Here is a 23,179-nt window from a genome sequence, read left to right on the forward strand (position 1 = left end):
TTTATTTTTAATCACAAATTTATTGTTTTCGGGATAAAATAATTACCACGGTAGATGTTCGGAAAACCTTTGTCAACATAATATGTAATATTATTCTAAATTAATTGGAGTAAATAATATTTAAACTATTCCGACTCTATACAATTGAGTATTCGAGAGATCTGGATTCTTCGCGCCCGTACACTTGGGCCACAAGTTTTGCGGTGTACAGTTTATGATATTATATAATACATATTTAAATGGTGAATAGGAATTTATTACTTTTATCAATACTTTTTATATACCTGTACTATATAACAGGTGCATACTATAATATGTGGTTCGACCTTGAACTCGATGCGGTTTGCACCTCCTACTTCAAGGCAATTTATACTTGGGGATAAACAGTTCAGGGATCTCCCCGTCTCCGTACAAAATATAAATCAAAATACGGCCACAAACAATAATAATATTATTTAAACATATAGGTATAAATACATCCATAAGATATCATTCAACGTATGGGGGGTATTATTATAATTTCACAGTTTTGTTTATGATTATTACCCTTTGCCTGACAAATAACACACCTTGGGCGGAACCCATTTCTCGCAGTGTTTGAAGATAGTCATAAATACAACAGTCCTGGGTTGACGCTATACGTAGCCGTTATAACGAACAGTAGCTTTGTCCGACATATTTCCAACTCAAACCTCTGCTGTAGGTATCAAAATAAAATATTATGAAGACGAACCAATTTATTTGATTCTACGAAAAGACATTCACACAAAAAACATATCATTACCCGTTATTATACCTATACGTATCTACATATGCATTGTATACCTACATTAGTCAAAAAAAAAAAATACTATTACAATTTGAACCAAACATATCCGTTACAAAATTATTATTTTATCACGTATTTTTAATTACCTTAATTCAAGTGTTTTACGTTTTCGTGTAAATACAATATAATATAATATCTTACCTTGCTTTATTGTGGTCGATTCACCGCGCGTAACCGTCAATAAATAATATCTTTATTTTTCGTTTCTTGATATAAACTATATGTATATTATTTATCCATATCACACGCACGCACAAACACACCGCGTATTGTTATATACTCGCAAAAACGCTTTATATTATTATTATTATACACAGACACCTCCTGGACTCTCTGGCAGGTGGTCGTTAATAAACAAAAAAACGGTCATAGAATAACGAACTTAATGAGAGAGACCTGGAAGGAACGAACAAAAAAACCGGTAAATCGTAAACAGACGTGAACTTTTCTTATCTTCTGTTAGGTGTAAACAATACGGTATACGTGGGTAAATATTAAACAGTTTTTTCGCGACAAGTACTCACTAATAACCACGTATTACAGGTATAGGACGGACGTGTGCGCGCACGCGGACGGACGAACGGACGGACACGAATATGTCTGCGGTACTGACTGCAGTCGGTGACGGAGAGAGCTCGGCGCGCCACTCACCTTACCTCTCCTCTCGTTCTGTGTTCACCTGTCCGGTTTTCTACGCCAATGAACTAGACACGTAATAATATTAAGCAGATACGCGACGGCCGTCGTATACCAGTAATGTTGGCGGTAGAATATAATAATAATAATAATAGTAGTAGTAGTAGTAGTAGTAATAGTAATAGTAGTAGTAAGAAGAAGAAGAAGAAGAAGTAATAATTACCTATACATGTGCCCAGAGTTTGCAGTTGGGGTTCAACGGTTCGTAAATCGTAGGTAATGCCATCGACATAATATATTATATATTTTTTATGTATTAGTTTAATGCAGACGCAGTCATACAATAGGATGAAATATCATTATTAATTGTTATTTTGCTATTATAATTATTATTACTATATACCAAAGCGTTTTACTTATTTGTTTTTAATTATGTTTCATGTGCAAATTTAACTTGGCGAACAAACGCATTCATTGGCGACGCGTCAATGAATTTTCGTACGCACATGGGTTTCAAATGGTTTTCCAGACGACCCGACACGAAATATTGATATAATATTGTCTAAAAAATAAAACCTACTCTGGATCAACCAATAATATAATTAAATATGTATCACACTGCGATATAATGATCGATCAAAAAATAAGTGATATCTATTTTAAATCTGTAAAATATAGTTTTACTAAAGTGTATTTAATATTATAAAATACTTTTAAATCAATGGTATTAGGTAACGAATTAAAGTATAATAGGCGTCGAATTTACCTCATCATTGAGTAGGTCAGTATACTGATTAAATTTGAATGCAAAAAAAAATCATTATAACCAAGGTATACGATGAAAAATGATCCTGAGCGTGAACGGTCGAAACGGTTAGCAAATCTTACCAAGGATATTTTATTTTATATTTTAAGTATATCAACATTAAAAACAAATTGCACATTATATAATAATGATTATAATATTATTTCATACAATATTACTAACTATATATATATATTATAATTTTTACATTAATAGATTTTTATATATTTTATTGGAAATTATGGTTATCAATTCGTAATTGTTATTTTTTTTTTTTTTACTTTTTTCGGTTATTTTAAAAAGTACTATGAAATTTGTACTTTGGCCTCCCCCCCATACTACAAACTAGATCCGATTGGCTACCTGAAATCCCTATATATTAATAATTGAAACATTTTTTCTAATAGAAAAAGTCACAAAAAAAACCACATTCATCATTGTAAAACCAATGCATTCATCGCTTCACTCAGAAGCTAAAATTATACTTTCATATAATTTCATCAAGAGATAATTTTCATTTTTTTTATAACTACGTGTCTACAAATTATGTATACATGCAATTACTAAAACCACAGTAGATTGATTTATATATTATACACTGTTTAATAGCTGTTGTACCAATATGTATCATTAAAATCTTTAATAAATAAAAAACCATTTTTTATAACAGATACACTCTAAAGATCGTTCAAATCGATTCGAACGACATACTTTTTAATATTCCTCAAATTAAATAATTCAAAAATTTAATGGTTGATAAATTAAATAGTTTAATTTTTGAAAATTAAAAAAATACATTAACCTTAATCAACACGATTATAAAAAATACATTTTTCAATAAAAATAATTCAATTATAATAATTAATATGAATAAAATGATAAATACTTGAATTCAATTTTAAGGAACCGTATATAATATATATATATAGGTATATATATATATATATATATATATATATATATATAGGTATATATATATATATATATATATATATATATTTAACTTAAAACATAAAATTTAGTGTATAAGACATATAGAACTCGATTTCGTTAAACACAATAAACTTGATATTTTCTCCGTTACATGGAAAAACATTGAATCCTATACATATACGTTTTTAGCAGTCGCTGTTAATTTCTACCCATTCATATGATCCAATGTTTTTCCGTGCATGTAAGTAAGAGAGGTTTTAATTTGAATAACCAATCATTTAAATCTCCATAGGATACTCTTAAAGTTGTAAAAATACCTCAAGAATTTGAAAATATAGTCTTAAGGTATATTTTAAAATTCCAATAGAAAGATTTCGAATAACTCAATTGGTGTGCTTAATGGATTGCCTTTTATATGTTAAAAAAATAAATAACCCAATCTTAAAAATATAAAGTTGGTAATTATATCTGTATTTTATATTCTTATTAAATATTATATTGGGCAAGTTCAATTGATAATAATTAAAAACTGAAATTTACAAACGTTCGGCTATGTGAAAAATAACTATGGTATGTATACCAGATACCTATAATATACCTATTATATTATACTCAACTATAGGTCTAGTCGACCAGGTTTTAAAATTCTATAATATATAAAAAAAAATAAGTCTCCACAGGGAACAAATTACAACGAACACGACAATAATCATTTTTACGGTCATAATATATAATATATAAGCCATAATATATTTCTACGCATATAAAATATAATTGTTTCGATAATTAACGCAGTCGGGCTTAATTAAATTTATATAATTTATATAATTTTAAATCCACTTCAAAGTCTCGTATGATTGTATATTATATTGTTTAGACATCAAGTTTTCTTCTTTTCCATTAATAGAAAACTAAAATATTATATAAATCATTTGAGTGCGCGTCATTGGTGGCAAACTTTTTCTCTTGTTTAAGTATTAAGAACAAAATACAATAATTTATCAATTAAAATAAAATAATATTATGTATCTACAGAGACTTCATTTATTATAATTACCACTTCTTACACTGCTTTTTAAACATAAATATTATCTACACTTGAGCCTAATAGCGTTAAAATGTATGCAGAAGTAACAAATATTAAATAGTTTAGATAGATTAAACGATATTCTACTATAGTTTTGAAGTTATCGTGAACGCAAATTTAAATAATATAATGTAACCTTTTTGATCAACGATTTACAAACTTTTGTCACACAAGAACCTCTTTAAAAATAATCTTTGGAATCCCCGAGTTTATGAGCGAAAAAATGATATTTATAAACTAATTTATACTCCGAAAAATTCCTTCCATATTTATTCATTTATTTTAATAACTCAATTTTTCGCATGTTCTATAACAGTAGCATATTTTATTTACATAAAAGTTTTTTTATTATATATTGGTATACAAAAATATTTATAATAATACAAATTACATAATTCAGTTATTCAGATAATGAATATCGAGCATATAACGTGTATTTATAGACCCTTATAAAAATAATTTTATAGCTATCGTGGCATCGTAATGATTATGCTTCCATACAAAATGTGTGCGTACACACTGCACAACCCTAGACGAGACCATCGCTAACCCTTGACACAAGTATTATAGACCTCCAGGCTATCACTAGACATTATGGGTCATTAATTATAGACCTGTCATTTTGGATAGTTTTCGAGCAATGGATCACAAATACACATATAGTATATTATATAAATTTAATTTAAACTATACCACGCAATAATTATTAAAATAATAAGTATACATGTTAAGTATAAATTCTAAAATCTACAGTTATTACTATTGTTCTTTGTCTTTTAATAAATGTAAGTATTACATTTTTTCCAACTAAAGTTGTTCGATTTTAAATAATCCTTTGTATTATCAATAACATTTATTTTCATAAATCAATAATATTGATCATATTTAGAAACAAAAAGTCAGAATGGTGTATTAAAATATTATATTTATTTACTATAAATACTTCCTATACTTCCTAACTTGTATGATAGTAAAAATATAAATTCAGTTAAAACAAAGTTTAAGTTGGTCATAACTGTAAAATATTCAATTTAAAACGCTTTCAGTAAGTACAGTAAGTACAACTCTTAGATTTTAAAATATAAAACAGCCTACAGATTATTGTGTGATAAAATATTTTCTCTTATACGTTTAGCCTAAAGCAGTTAAATTGATGACGATCATACAACACATTCGAAAATTGTTTACGCATTCTCTCCCACGATGCTAAACAGGAGTATATCAAGTATGGATATTAACCTATAATATTTATCGAAACATAAAAATTAAAAAGGATTGTTCTTTTTAAGACATTGAATAATTATGTACGCTTAATTAATATTCAAATGCATCCCGAAAAGGACTTTCACTTCACTTGAATGTATATGTATAGTGCTTACGGATAATGGCAGGAAGTTGTTAAAAGTAGAAAACCTTGTTTCCCTATGTCAATATCTTAAAACTATTGTATACAAAACACATCACAGTCGATACAAACAAAAGAATATTTATTTGCAATGGAATGATAAATATTATTAAAAATATGTTCCACAGTGAACCACAGTTACGACTACTATGGTAAAAATTATTTTGTTTCGTTGATTTTATTCTTACGAACATTGATCAATCATCATTATAATATAACAGATCTATAGATCGATAGTTCTTAGAAAATCAAAGTACTGTGAAAAACTGTAATAAATGTGTTCATATAGGGTTTGTTTCTATACGGCATCTGAGCCGTGAAAAGCTTTACTTCCTATATCCTTCTTTATTAGCGAGACGTATTAGTTCCACATGTCTTGTTACAATAAACTTAAGTGTATCAACATTAAATTTATTTATTGTAATAAAAACATTATCGCTTAAAAAGCTTATATTGTGCAATTATAGCTACTATAATCACAATAAATATAAATAATGCTCAACAAAATTTGTTATACTTAATAACATTGAAGTACGAAATTATTGAATGTAAATATTTACCACCTATTATAAATGAACGTAAAATAGAACGTTGTATTCAATTATCTGAGTATTTTAGTAGATGGTGTAGGATTATACCAGTGCATACTAGTTGACTTCCAAAACAAACAAATTGCCTCTCATTCAAATCGTAAATAAAAAAGTTAATATACTAGTTGTGTCCGATTATCACATATATTATAATTTATAATTATATACAAATTTCCTCCCAAAAAATGTTCACACTTGTTGCATTCATATACAATAAAATAAACTACGTATATAAATAAAATATATTATATTTAAGTGTTATGTTATAATTATAAATTTATAAAAAATTAGTTTACAGTATGGTCAGTATGCCAGTGTATATGTTAGCGGCAATGTGTATAATATATTTAATATATAAAATGCCTAGAAATTCTATATAATACCTGGTGATTTTTAAAAAAGTGAGTAATATATTTTTTTACGTACATTTCCTAAATAATTAGTATAATAACTAGGCGTTTCATAGAATGACAAACAAAAAATTGACAATCTGTAGCAAAAGGAATTCGCTAGGAAAAATCCAAAAAAATCAATTTCCTTTTATCATAATAAAGACAATTCACTTTATTACCACACAAACAAAAATAATTTGTAAATTGTATGGAGAGTACACAGTTATTAATTATTATTACTATAATATTATTCTAGAAAATACAAAAATCTATGTAGAACGTATAAGGAAAAATTACAACTCTTCACAACTCGCAATCGACTCTCCACGCACGACATTTTGTCTAAGACTGAAATGTGTCATGTGAAAAAAAAACATATGACTACGTTGACGAAATATTTATCGAAGTATCTTTCGGCAGTCGAAACTATACTTCATCAAACTTGTTGATATTACAGATTACTAATGGATTTATATTAGATGAAGGTGCATTGTCAAATATTAATACTAATAACATGGATTTAATACATTACCTATATGTTGTTTGGCATTTCATATAATGCTTAGGTAATTTAAACAATTTTATACATTGCTGGCTGTAGTCGATATTATTTAGAGCTCCTAGATATTTTATAAAAGACCAATATTATACACATTACCCCTAACATATACATATACAAATATTTAATTTAAATTACTAACTTATCTTTCCAATAATGCATTTTATTTTTCGTTTGATCTTAAAGTATAGCCAAGGTCCAATATTTATAGTATTATATCATAATATTATTCTCGTCCCATGCCACATGCCTTCATAGTTAGTTTAATATTTATATAATTTTTTTTATTAATTACTTAAAACGCCATTACTATACATATGTATAAACAAAAACAAATTCTATAAAATGACTACACTATTAAAAATTAATAATAAAATAAAACTATATGATTTATGTCTTGAAATACGGCGATCAATTTAAATAAAAGCTAGTTATTCACCGTTAATAATAAATGGTAATAAATTTATTTGTTAATTCAAATTATTATAATAATATGTCTACTTATGAAATTTAAAACGCGCTATGTAGGTATTATAAATCGTTGAATAAAAAAAAAACCCTGACCTTATTTAGAAGCAACTTCATCGACGTCAATGTAAGTAAAATCACATACTAGTATTTATTAATGTGCACTTACTTCAACGCCTTCAACCAAATAGTGTACATATTTTCATCGTTACTATATTTAAACTATACAATCCAAAATTATCTATAACAATAATATAAATTTAGTTGTACAGCTAGGCGAAAAAAACTAAGTAGTAAAAATATTACATTTAAAAAAAAACGGAATATTCTTATATTGCGCAAGTATTCATGTAAGTACCTTTCGGTAATCATAATAATTATTGAAGTTTAATAAAGACTTTAATTGTTTATTATGAAATACTTCAAATACTCAAATATATAATATTTTTCTAAATATCCATCAAAAAATAAAAAGAAACTGCAGGTTATCGAATTATGATTAAGCCAACATAAAGGTCACCTGTTCCAAACGTTTGACCATTGGTGTGGTTAAAAAATCAAAGTCTCTTACAAAAATAAGACCATTGGATATTATGGAGTTTCAGCCTCATTTTTCTGCGATTCATTTAGAACACGTGCAAAAACATCTACAGTATCTGTATAGTCGTATAATGTGGCTTGAATAATATAACGGATCATATAATATACTCGTACAATTATATTTATTCTATAGCATTATCATTATCTTATCTGCTATACTAAACCAAGTATACGGCTAACTTATAAACTAACTTATGCTTCGAAGGATAAAAGAAAATTAGAATTTTCTCTTTGCAAATATTGTATTTTATATACTTCTTCTTTTTTGAAGTATTATAGTTTTTTATTAATATTGTTTTATAATTTTATCTAAGTTTCAAAAGTTAATTTGATTTTAATTTTTTTTTTTTTTTTGTTATAAAATAAATAGAAAGTTTATTTAAGTTTAAAATAGAAGGAAAGTAGATAACTGCTATACTATATAATATTTGTTGATTACATCTCATTATTAGGCAAGTCACTGTAATGTATGTGTTAAATCTGAATTAAATAATAAATTATTGCATACAATAAAACGATTCTGAGCTAAGATAGTCTGTCAGCCTATATAGCCCAAGTATATTTTATGATATAATTATAAATATTAAAGTAATTTATTATACTATTAATAAGTACAGTAAGTTAAATTAATTTTCGAAAACCTTATAATTACATTTAAATATGTCACATGTATATGTGTGTATAAAATATCATACTATACCAATATACGTTAAAATTTCAAGTGCTCGCAAAGAATATTTTTAAATTAGATACAACAAAATAACTAAAATAGTCATTTTTATTGTGTATTTAATTTTTTCCAAATCTTTAAAAAATCTATGTTTTTGAATCACAAAAAAATAAGAATAAATGTTATTTTACTTATGAGTAAAAACTTTAAACTTTAAACACTCATAAAAAAATATTTGCTGAATTACGCTCAATTTATTTTTTTAATTTTAATAATAACAATAGAAAAAATTCGCCATTGAATCCTCTTCTCTTACGCATTTAGATAAGTTTCCTAATCATAAATTGTAACAACATATAACTACGTCAGGATTGGGCAAGATGCTAAAAAAAAATATCATGATACATGGTACATGCATTTAGTGTATCTAGATACAAGATACAAGATACATTGTGAATGTAGAAAAGATACAAGATTCATGTATCTTTATGCTTTGATACATGATACTTTTATATTTCCAATTGAATTTTATTAACTATTAAACGTAAAAGGTCTATACAAACATACAGTATACATAATACACTATACAGTCCATACTCTATACTCTATAATAGTTTAGTATTATAGTCTATAGCATATAGATTATAGGTAAAATAAAATCATAAATATTAAATAATACAATAAGTCAATACACATTATAAAATGATTACTAATAAATCATTATATGTATTATGTATATAAATACACCAAAATTAATAAATTACATAAAAATTACAACTTTAATTTTACTTCTATATAATTATTAATTATACATGTGTTTAATTGGTTATGGACTAATCGTTAAAAACGGACATATAAATTTAATTGGTTATAGTCTTATGGTTAGTTTTAAAATTAAATGTTGTTTTTATAAATAAAATCTTGATTTCCTTTTTAAAAAAAATTAATAAATAATAAAAATTATATTATTGTTTCATTTATCTAAGTTTTGAAGGTTCTGCAAATCGAATTCAAATTTCTTGGTACTATTACAATAATAGTATCTTTGATACTGCCCAACCCTGAACTATGAATAATAGTGATGTCGCTAATATTAATAGGGAATATTTTTATAATATAATAGAGATTATAAGGTACTGAAAAGTATATTTTTATAATCTTAAAAGTAAACTAATTGTTTTATTTTGTTTATAGAATATTATAAATATATATTCATAATTTATACATAAATTATACGAAAATATTATATATTAAGTCGGAAATTTATTAAATTACAAGTATAAACCAAACTTTAATAAAAGAAAACTTAAGTCTTATTATGATTTTTAATGTCCAATATTCCCACTTATCCCACATATTATGAAATAAACAATAATATAAGTAAAAAATAAGTTTAATTATTATTTTATAAGTTTATAGAAAACGCACGTGAAATGATGATATAAATGACGAAAAATGTATAATATAATCATGTATAACTTATACATTTGTAATTTCAATACTGACATATTTTTTCTGATTGTTTTTTAAAAATAATTATAATCAAAAATAGAAATATGATTTATGAGTAATAAAAAAACATAGAGATCTCATATTATTGTAAAATCAAAAAAAACAATTTTTACTCTTGATAAATAATATGATTACAGTTTATAATTTCATCAACTTTAAACCTTTTTTTTTTCTTATTATTATAAAACGTATTTTAATGTTGTACGCCAAACTTAGAAGATACTGGAAACATAAAATCATGACAGAGGTATAGCTAAATTGCCTATCCTGAACGCCGTGTAATCATTACATCAATAATTATAGAAATAAAATAAAAATAAATTGAATATTTCTAATGTCTATAAATATTAAATAACTCTAAAAGAGTCAAAATATTTTGTTAATATTATAATATCTAAAAAATTACAATATAAACATTTGATAAAAATTTTAAGTATTTATACTGTTCTTTGTTTTAAAATTACAACAACAACAAAAATAGATTTTTCAAATACTGCAGGTTTTCTATAATAATTCCTGTTTTCTCGTTTATTTTTTATAGGTAATACTATGAATCGTGAACATAAGCGTAATTTGAGGGGGCTCGGTGGGCTATTCCCCTTCAAAATAAATTATAGTCCCCCTAAAATGGTTTGTATATTATATCCCCTTCCACTTTTATATATCTCAGGGAGCATACACATAATAATACAGTACATACATGGTACATGCAAATTAAAATAGCCCCCCTCCCCAAATTTAAAACTCAAATTGCGCCTATGTCGTTAACGTTTCACTTTTGACCCTCCAAGTATCAAGGTTGAAAATAAATGCATTTTTATTGCTCTAAAAGATGAAGACACTTTGACAGACAGCAAAAAAACATTATTGTAAAATTAATACATCCAAAACGTAAAATATAAAATTACAAATAATTTAGATATTATACATCAATTAAGTTTACAGTGTATATAAGATAAAAAACTTTCTAATTTGTTCAATATTTTAATATTAAGCTACATTTGAATAATTTTCTACATAAATAATAATATTCTGCAGTACATAATACATTTTTCATTTATTATCTATATCTAATTCATATTAGTTATTCTTATTATATTAGTTAAGTTTATATTACTATATTTTAAAAAGCTTTTCTAAAAATTAATTTTATATTCTTTAAATAGCGTGACCAATGACCATACGTCACGTATTATATGGAACTGCCCCGTATTTCAACTTTGTATCCCGGTTAAAAAACAAGATAAGGGTCCTACAATTTAAAAATATTATTTTAATGATATTATGTCCAAAGTATAGTTACATTTTTCGCAAATCCAATTAAAAGTTGTCTGTGATAATATAGCAAAAAATAGAAGGAGATAAAATATCAACATGTAAAATTGCAAAGAAATTAGAGATTTTAATTGGAAAAATAAAGTGTACAAAAAACCTACATTTTCTTACATAAAATATTTTATCACATTTAAATGGTATAAAAAAACAAGAATATGTATGATGAAAACTCATTCAAAAAAATTACACCTATTTTATAATACATTTTTTATTTGTATATAAAATCCATTTATTTTATCCCCAGCACATTTATTTTTTTTATATTATATTTTTTTAGGTAGAATTTCATGCATATATTAATATTTAATATGTACATAATTTTAATTAACAAACTACCAGTATAAAATAAAATTGTTTTTATGTGTCTATACCTAGGTTAGGTTAAAAAAAATATTCTATTTTCTATGTCGTTAATAGGTTTTCAAATAATAATAAGTGTTGTTTGATACGTTCAATACAAGAATCACACATAATATAGTGTACTACAAAATTACAAATATGATAATGAATCGTGTTTGATGCATCCTTGCACATTGCATAATAAAATATGCATACAAATAATAAATAATAATATAGGTAATATTCACAGCAAATTATCTACTCATTCGACATAATCTATATTCTAAAATGTAATACTTTTTATCATGCACTATCGATATAATATAATTATTAATTATTATTTATTACGCATCGCCAAGCTTTAAACGGCATGACGTAATCATATGATTTACAAAAAACTAATAATAATATATATTATACTAATCAATGATTGATATTTTGCTATTGTAGTCGTATTAGCAGCAAATAATGCAATACTGAGTAAAATAATTTTCTGTCGACGTGCGTCTTGTTTACAAATAACCATTTTTTAAACTCGTTTAACAATATACAATTATTTCATTATAAGTAATAACTATAAAGCGTTTCTATGTTAATTTAAATCGACCACAGCTAAACTCTAAACATATACGTGGCAGTGTAAGTATCTATAATCATTATGTATATTGTATATGCATTAAACACATACACATCGCCCATACGTTACAATACTCTTTATTAACATTATCTATTATTATCAACATGATTTTAATTATTTGTTTATATTGTAATTAAAGTTAAATATAATAGATATTCGTAATTATTTACCGACGAACAGCCAAGAGTTCTAATTCCGAACTTCACAGCTTACAGTAATATTATATAAACATCGTGGAAGTAGAGTAATTACTAATTAGTCAATAACAGAATACCGTGGATACATTTGTACTTTATTATAATATATTATGTTAAAAATCTGTGTGCAGCTTGTCAATAGCTATAATCTCTCTTTGTGGACATGCTCGAACTGGCTTTATAATTAAAATTGTATGGCCTCTTAATTTCTATTCCTAGGTATACGTAATAGAATTGCGAGACAGTGCGATAACTTCTAAAAACATTTTTCGTTGCATAATAGTTACTGTATCAATTTGAATGATCGACTGATAAAAATGCGAATTACAACAATACATCATGTTGGTAAATATCTATTTAGTGGCTACTTCAAACAAGTCTTAGAACACTGCAGGTACAACATTAGATAATATGTTTTGGCTTTTGTACTGGCTTAGAATTTAGGATTACCTATATTAACAACTGCTGATTAATTTATTACAAACGTTTGATCATGAATCGTGATATATTAATTATGAACGAAGGTACTATATTCTATTTGGCATTTCAAATCAAAACCACTGATGCAATAATTGTAAATCAAACGTTTTCTAAACAATAAATTAATTAATTTTAAATTATAATCTACATAATTAAATATCCATATACTTACTCGTTACACAATACAATTTCATATTAATAATTTAAATCGTAATTAATTATCCCATGTATCATGGCTATTGCCTACTAGTTAAAATTTATATTTTTATATTACCAAAAGTATATAGAATAATTCGTCAGAAACATACTCACTCATTTTTCCATTATTAATAAATATTTAATCCAAATTTAAATTTAGATAAATACTTCCTTAAAGACCGTAATATTTTCAAAAATATTTATACAATATACATCTTGATCTCTAAGTATCTATAAAATATATTAGGTAAGGAAAATGGAAAATGGAAAATATTAAATTTATTAAACACTGAAATAAATGCTAATATATTTTTAGAAAAAAAAACACATAATTCTGTTAAAATAAACTATGGTCTATGAAATATGCATGATACATCATACATGAGTACATGTGCAACATCACTATAATATATGTTTTTTTTATTCTTATGACGTAGTAAAAAAATGATTCAATGAATACAATATATAATAGGCGAGTGTATATATTGCTATATGTTCTATAATCCCTCTCGTCTACAACAACTACAACTGATTTGAGCATATTAAAAATATGCTAGAATACTATAGAATTATAAAATTAACTGCTCCGCTCGTTTGGAAAATAATATAGATACATTGCGTTCTTCCTTAAAGTATACAAAATATTATTTTCCTATTACCGGAATTATTTAACTGTATTTATCATTTGGTAGTACAAAATTAATTTGCCTGCTAATTATATATATTTTTTTAAAAAAAGATAAACTTTGGCGTGTATAACTATGAGGAAAATATGATCCAAAATGTATAAACTCACATTCTTATAATCGGTGACTTGTTATAAAATAAATCCATATTAGCTTTAAAAATATTCTCATTTTCAATTTCCAATTTAAAGGTCATTGTATTTGTATGTTGTACATTTTTTTTTTAACTAGGTTTGGTCGAATACAAATTAGTAGTTTATAATATTATTACATGAGTATAAAAATAGGCTTAAAGCTTAAACACTTTTTTTAATTTGATGTACATTTTTCACCAGAATAAAAAGAGATACTGTATTTTCCAAATTTAATAGCTAAAATTGATGATCCAACTGAAGTAATACATGACTTCTATGATTATGTTTTTTCAACATATATTTTACATTTTCACCTAATTCAAACTTCAACCCATCCCTATGAACTAGAAAAGCAATGATAAACAATCAAATACAGTGAATGGAGCTGAAACTTTTCATAACCATTTTAATATGGAGAATGTATTTTGTGTATAATGTGTACCTAACGAGTAGTTGTTCGAGTTGTGATATAGTTTAATTTTATTAAAATTGAGCAAACTAGCCCCTACCCCCCGAAAAAGAAATTAAATAAATAAAATATACTTATATATAGATACATACGCATCCATGTGGACATGTGAAAATTCTACGATAAATACACATTGTCGCCAATCCAAAAATTTAATAACTATAATCTATAACTATACGCATACAGCCATAATCAAGTTGTATGAAAATGTATTTAAAACACTACATGACTAAAAATAAATAATTTATTACCATTCCATTCATTATTTCATTAATTTTTCCAACGCCAAATATCGGAACATTCGGAACGACGGAACTTCAATAGAACCAAATAAATATATTATAATTTATAATAATAAATAATATGTTACCTACTATTTATACGTAGTATATAATGTAGGTGGTTTTCAGCTCAACCGCTGCCCGCTAACGAAGATTACTTTTGTCTTTATAATGCCATATCCATTTCAACAGAGCAAAATATGTTACAACTGCGAACTGCCCATGTGTAGCCGTGTATTGTGTAGGTATATTTTATACCTAATAATATTACTCCAGATGAGAGGCGTACACACTACAGCTCTCATATACGCTACAAATGTGTGTGTATGTTTAATGATAAATATATGATGGCTGTTATGTATATAGCTATAACATTATAATACGTCATATATTGTGTATAATATTATTCGACTTCAAAGAAAACAGTTAAATTTGTGGCAACGTGTATAATATGGTAAGCTTAGTATATAATATTATGAATGCGTATGAGTTGCAACGCATGTGTTGAGTCCTACACGAATTGTTGTAAACAAGCCAATTACATTGAGTTTACACTCGTGTATGAGTATGATATAATAATAACAATAGAACGCGAAAGTGTTTTCGTGCCAAAAAGTAAAACCATTTTCTCATGGCTTAGCCCGCATAGGTATAATAATAATGTGTGATACAATATCGCGAAATGGCGATTAAAAAAAAAGACGTGTTCCAAAACCGTGGATATAGGTATAATAGTTCTTTTTTACATACAAATAAAGTATATTTTACATACAAATGAAGTATATTTTACAAATTAAAAATACCTATATTAATCAATTAAAAAATATTTTTTAACCATTAACACAATGTGCAAACATCAAATAGACAATTATTGCACATAGACTTTTCTGATATTTGTAGGTAACCATAAATAATTAATTAATACTCTGATAAGATACGTTTTAGATTTTAATAATCAAAACAATGAATGATGAAATATTCAGGTGTTCCAAACAGCACATATTTTTTCTTATGTTAAAAGAGGAAATTTGAAAGGTTCATAATTCAAAACTGGACACGTTTGATCGAGAATTAAAAATTATACATGTATTTTTATTAAAATAATTCAACAAATGAAATCTTAAAATTGTAATATTAATTAAAAATAATTTTATACATAATAGTATAAAATAAAATATCTAAAATAGAGTACACTTAGATTGGAATACATCTACATTCTACATCCTATAGTTGTATTTTCAAATAAGTATTCTATTAAATGGATTTCATTACTTATGACTTTCTAATTTTGTTTAAAGATAGTTAACTAGTGTGCAATTCTAAACGATAATGTGATTTTGAGATAACCGTGCGAAATTGAGTTATAAAAGTGTGCAGTTTTTAATGACGACCATTTTTCTAAATTGTGAGATTACAACGACCGCCGGAATTTACAATAAAATGTTTTATGTTTGTGTATTTGTCTATAGGTACCTACACGATAAATAGTAGAAAAAATACTTCTAACTTCAATTTTGAAGGTAGTTTTTTATAGAAAATTTGATCTAGTTAATAATTTTGAAAGGTCAAAATTTAAAATTAGGTAACAGTATTCAAGGTTAGATTTTAGGTTTGTTGATAAACCTAAAAATAGTAAAAATAATAAATATTAATCATATTATATTTAAATTTTAATATATAGAAGTCAATGCACTACTTAAATGGATAGATCATATAATACGTCGTAATATACAATTTCAATTAGTACCTATGGCTGTATTAATATAAAATCATTTATAGGTACATATTTATATCTACTAAATTTAAAAAGTCCAAATTAATTTTAAGAGACACCACATCGTTTTATTATGTCTGATAATTTCTCTAATCACCCATACAACAATTAAAAACACTCTTACCACCTACCAAGACATATTAAAGAAAATAAATACTTGCACATAACCAAAACATAGCTAAAAACTCGGGAAGCATTGCACATTACAAACAAAGTGAAAAAAGTATTAGTAAATGGTAACTCCCATTTACCTATCCCGCCGAAAAGACATCATAACCACCAGGGCAAGCCATACCTCACCCACGTGCAACGTTTACCTAATCAAATACGAAGAAATACCCATATACAACCAATGCAACAAACAACTTACAATCAAACATATTACATTTTACATTACACTGTCCGAAATTCTCACAGTCAAGATCGATACTAAACCATCCAACCACAATAAAAGCAGCACTCGGAGAACATACCATGTACATGTAGGTAATTACCTAATCTCTTCAGTCTTTTTCGAAACTATCGGAATCGTCTGTAAAATGTAACATTTCAACTAAAATAATCTAAATACCCAGTTTTATTATACAAATTATTTATACTGTTCTAATTTTAGCTATTACACATTTACACGTCACATGTATCACTACTCTAACTACCTACTGGCTACTGCATATATAGGTACCACTAAATTGCAAACACAGGCTAATTACCAAGGAGTTGAAGCCTTTATTCCTTAATAAAAAAAAAAATCCCTAAAAAGTATTGGTACCCATGTTGGCATGTTCGCATACCCGCATAAATTTAGAATCTTCGGAGTGCATCCCAAAATTTACATTTATAATAACCCCAACAAAAATTGTATCTTATTTATTTTGGTTAATATTTTATTATACAATAACGTGTATACGTCTGTTGATTTAGAATTACCTATAGTGCAACACTATATTAACTGCGAATTATACCTCCAAAGTTTATCATTTCGACATTTTCCGGTTCTCCTATATTTTCTCTTTACCAAGTGCCTTATATTAGGTAGTTTTTATATTGATTATTTTTTTTAAATGTCGATATGAAAAAACTTTTCCATTGATTTACCATAGACACTTAATGCTAGACAAGTGACCTATAATCTATATGGTGCAAAATATTATTAAGTTTACTGTCAAGACGAATAATCAGAATCTATAGAAATTCGTCCACTATCTAGTTTTTTAGTTTTTACACCAATACAAAGTAAAATTATGAACTCACTAAAAAAATATCAGCAATACCACTACGAACACTATACTATCATAATTATTTAAAAGATGCAATTTTGTTAACCAAACTCACTCAAGCTATATTCCATGTACACTATACGCAGTAGCATGCTATTTGAAGAAAAAATTTTAGTCCGTAAACCTAATAGTTTTTTAATAAGTATTTTCAATTAAATATTATGTTATTTGTAATTACTATAATTGAACTATACAATATTTAACTAAGAGATAGGAATTAATTAAGCACATGTCTAAAATATACAATATCAAAAATGTATAAGTAGACATCTTATTATTTTTAAGTGAAATATTACTCATACTAATATTGGAAAAAAAACTTATAGAAAACAATATTATGCAAATTAATAAAAACATAAATAAATATCAAAATAGGTACCTACTATTTAATTGTAAACTTCTCATCAACTTCAGTTCTTGCTGTAAATTATCTATCATTTATAATAATATGTATAAAAAAATAAAAACTTATACATGCATATTATAAATTGTCAATATGCGAATGCGAATACGCGTTTGACATGCAATTATTAAACAGGTTAAACAATTGCACTTACGACTTCACAATTTCTAGAATTATTATTTATTAGATCAAATAAAAATCCATCGTTTTTAAGTTAAAACAAATTTCAATGGCAAAATATAGGCTCAGTCCACGAATTTTCACATTTGCTAGGTACATTAAATTTGCCACCAATCTCCCACATAATTTAGCAACACTTTTCAAATCAAATGAATTTTTTTTTTAATACGTGTGGGTAATTGTATTTATTTAGGTAATCCGTTTAAATCATATATAAGGGATAGATATGTTATATGTACACTTGACCTCGACAGTTAAAAAAATCAGTTTACCTAATATAGTAATACGTGTACGTCTTTATAACTGCCGCATGGTCACACATTTAACCCGGAAATAATAGCCTATCATTTATTTTAATAATGATAATAAGACAATAAGTAGATGTTCGATGTTCTAATTTATTAAGTTATTATATTTCTCTACCGCTATTGTTGTATGGTAATTTTTCTTCAATTACACTCCAGATAGCTACTACGGTCGATGTAGAACTCACGTCTCGTGTGGGTAGACTGTACGCAGCAACACACCAACTTCGACTTGAACCTGTATTATTATACCGAGATGCAGTGGCCCAGTGGCGTTTAAATACCGCGGAAAATGGGACAGCGTAACTGTGCCAATTCTAACCACCAAACATAATATAATATGTTATGTGTTAAAATACAATAATTCGAAAGCCACCGAGAAATTCGGAACTGGACGTATGCAACGCAACGTTAAAAAATAAAAAACGCTTTCACTTCTAATCCCCCACCCCCTTGCACAACCGACTCAAAAAACGACGGCCGTCCGAAATCGCCATACTATGAGTCAAAAATTCAAAAACGCAATTTTATAATTTTAAGTATGAATTTAATGTTTATCTAGAATAGAAATAAAGAAAGACCATATTATTATGTACATGGACGCTTACGTACATATACACATAATTACATGCACACACACACACACACACACACATATATTTACAGAATTTAATATATTGACATAATTTGACATAGTTGACATCTCTGCGGAACAAATATAAATTGGTAAATCACATAATAATGATTGGGTTATCGATCAATTAGGTCAAATCATCTTTTAAAGAACGTTTTATTTTACACTTAAGAATAAAAAATATTAGTAAAATATGCAACATAATACAAAATATTTGTAAATAGAAATTTTAAACGAATTGTCACTTAAGCCAAGTAACTATACGAATCTTTCTGTCCCTCGGTTCTTTCTAGGTACTCTTTTTCGATCAGGATGTCTATACACTTTTTGATAACATTGACTCTAGGCTTAAATCTTGATGACAGTTGTGTTAAGACTTCAGCCGTCAGCTGTTGGTGTTTCATGACTTTGCGCATTTTCATAATTCTTACAATAGCAGCTTGTATTAGCATTTTCCTGTCTTCCTCGATATGCTTGTGTGTACTCTCTTGTTCTAATTTTATTTCTTGTTTCATTGGAACATTGATGTTTACGCGCAACTTCTTGTTCTTATACCCGAGAAAAAGCTTTACATGGGAATTACCTTCCACATTCGCCTCGTCTTCATTACATGTTAGGAGTTTTGCTTTCAACAATATCTGTACAACTTGTATCAAATAATCAGTTTTTAACTGTGTTGATTCTGATAGCTGATTAACTGTCCACGACTCTTGTAGGTTGAATTGCAATAAAACGGCCATTTGGAAAGTGGAGGCTTGTAATGTATACCGATTTTTAAAACAGTTAGTAACCAATTCACCTTTGGACATATTATACAGCCAGTTAAGTTTACGCCCTGAATGCTGGGCGCTATAAAATTGGGTAAACCTTTGAACGGAACGTTCCAATTCGGACGGCAGTGAAAATGTAAGAAGATACTGGAAGGGCCATGAACCCGATGATAAAACTTGTATGCTAAAGTCGATATCATGAGGCATGTTTGAGTTCGATACGTGCTTTCTAAAAGCCTCATTAAGATCTTTAGACACACCAATATCTTGAAACATACGTTGAAGTTTTGAAGTGTACTCAAACCCACAGGCTTGTTTCAGCTTAGATATCATTGAGGCTTCAGCATCGTCGCTGGCAGACATGTGTTGAACGAGTCGTTTGGCAAGCATTTTGCTATAGAACTTTTGGAACACATCTTTATCCTCAATGTATTTAAACATAATCATTACCTATATTAACAAATGGATAAATTAAAACAATTTAAATCAACAATTGTTATAATAGTCATCCCCCTTTCATGTGTTGTATCAATACCATACGCAAAATAACAAATCTAACAACAGAATTCTTATTATAGATTATTTACAGTTAATGTTAAAACAAATTTACATATTATCAAAATTGTAGAGAATACAAACTTTGATTGAATGAAGTTTTTCATAAATTTATTTTAAAACAAAATATGAATTAGAAAATTTCAATTTTTTAGGTACAAATAAGTTATATCCAATTAATTTTAAAATAAAAATGTAATAAAAAATCTTTGCTTTAGCACAATTACAAACTGTATAGTAAATTAATTTTCTCTAACATTAACTATAAATATTTTAAAAAAACTGTTGTAACTTGTAAGAATCTCATACTTATGTATGATTAGAAGATACCTAAAGGTATTTGTTATGTCTTGCTATGTAAGTCAGAAACAACACATACCAATCAACATCCTCTAAAAAAACTATTATTACTCACTTGATTTAATGTATCTTCAAGTTCGGCTTCTTCTGGGTTCTTGCTAGATTTTTTCAACAACAGATCACAAAATTTGGCTAACATTTCCGGACTTTTAGAACTTGAGTTGTATTGTCTTGTGACTAAGTTGTTATTGATAAATCCTCCACAAGCTTTATCCAAAGCAGCAACAAATCCCGAATCATTATTAAACGATATGGCAACCAGTGCATTGTATTTTTTGTGTACATTTAGGATAACACTGACATAGGTTTTTGGATCATTAAAAGCCATTTCTCCACATTTTTCGATAGCAGTTTGACCCTGTGCCAATATATGACATTCGAGTATATTTTTCAACTCGCCAAGACCATCTTGTATACGTGAAACTAACTGGTACATTCGACCAAGATCATCGTTCTTTTCGAAATTTAATAAATTTTGAAATTCTGCATGGAAAATTTCCATGTGTTTTCTAATTAACACTCTTTCACAAGTATCTGCAAGACCAACTAATGTGGTTTCATGAAGATAATCTCGCACTCGCTTTTGTTCTTCTTGTAAACGTTGTTCTGCCTTTTTCATGTACTCTGTTACTGTATTATTAGACAAAAATTGATCACTTTCTTTAATATAAAAACATTTAGTTTCTTCTAAAAATGTTTTTTCAAAAGATTCTTTATAAATTGTCAAACTTTGACCTTTTAGAGTTGGCTCTTCTTCATTTAAGCCAAGCTCAACATAACAGTTAATTACACCACTAACCAGACGTGTGTTGATTGATTCACCATTTCGTTCACGTTCAATCAGCTTTAGGACGGCATTAGTAACACGTTTATGTAATTGCTGGAATAGGCAGTCTCGCCATGCCACTAATGCCAATTGATAAATTTCATAAATACCTTTACGGCCTTCCTCGCATTCTCTGCGTACCCAATGTCGATTAAGATACGAACATACACCATTCAACACTTTTGAACTGAAACGATAGTCTTCCCATTCACGAGTATAGAAAGACAGTACATCTTCGTCCATGAAATTAGCACCACGGCTGATCAAGTCCACCAGGTAGTGCCTCAAGAACTCTTTAATCCTACGGTATAACTCTAGACCCACCAACTGAGCACCGCCAACTTGTGCAGTGGACGTTGACGATGCCTTTTTGGAACGACTACTCGTTACGGATGCGTTTTTATTGGGGTTTAAATGCACACTGGTACAGTAATTGTAAACATGAGTATAGAGCTCCATGTAACGGGGCTTAGGCATCGACTGGCGATTGTACACATGCTCAATTCCGTTCTTCAAATCTCCCCATATGGTGTCGAGATCATAGATTTGTTTCGACGACATACCGTCGCGCCGATTTGACATAATCGTTACCACAAATTCTTGTTTTTAACACTACTGTACGTTACTAAAAATAACAAATAAAACTTTTTATAATTTCGTCACTAACGAACACAACATACAAAGATTTTTAATTTACACAAAGAGGAATTAAATATTTAAATAAAAAATATAACAAAATATTACCTAATTTTTAGTTAAGTTACTTCCCGAACAATGGATTCGCGGATAATGTATTAATGTGATAGGAAAAAGTTTTTTTTTGGAGAAACTGATGTAGTCATTTACAAGGAAA

The 23,179-nt window shown here is 27.1% G+C and overlaps 2 protein-coding genes across 3 annotated transcripts in view; both read right to left on the reverse strand.

Annotated features, from left to right (window-relative positions):
* LOC132919788 (uncharacterized) overlaps nt 1-1,472 on the reverse strand; it is an 84,228-nt gene extending 82,756 nt beyond the window's left edge. The window contains exon 1 of the mRNA XM_060981635.1: nt 971-1,472. The gene's annotated coding sequence lies outside the window, so the exon portion shown is untranslated. The remainder of the gene's footprint in view (nt 1-970) is intronic.
* Nucleotides 1,473-19,836: 18,364 nt separating this feature from the next.
* Nucleotides 19,837-23,173, reverse strand: LOC132919819 (cullin-1). Of its 2 annotated transcripts, XM_060981694.1 has the most exons (3): nt 23,071-23,173; nt 21,556-22,951; nt 19,837-21,035 (listed from the first exon to the last, which is right to left on the reverse strand). In XM_060981694.1, exons 2-3 carry the CDS (start codon nt 22,906-22,908, stop codon nt 20,061-20,063), a joined length of 2,328 nt encoding a protein of 775 aa, XP_060837677.1. In that variant the 5' UTR covers nt 22,909-22,951; nt 23,071-23,173; the 3' UTR covers nt 19,837-20,060. The 2 variants fall into 2 exon arrangements, with proteins under 2 accessions (XP_060837677.1, XP_060837676.1); XM_060981693.1 differs by having other exon boundaries at nt 21,556-23,125.
* Between the last annotated feature and the right edge of the window lie 6 nt (nt 23,174-23,179).

The sequence above is a fragment of the Rhopalosiphum padi genome, chromosome 2, assembly GCF_020882245.1.
Source record: "Rhopalosiphum padi isolate XX-2018 chromosome 2, ASM2088224v1, whole genome shotgun sequence".
Classification (NCBI taxonomy): Eukaryota; Metazoa; Arthropoda; class Insecta; order Hemiptera; family Aphididae; genus Rhopalosiphum; species Rhopalosiphum padi.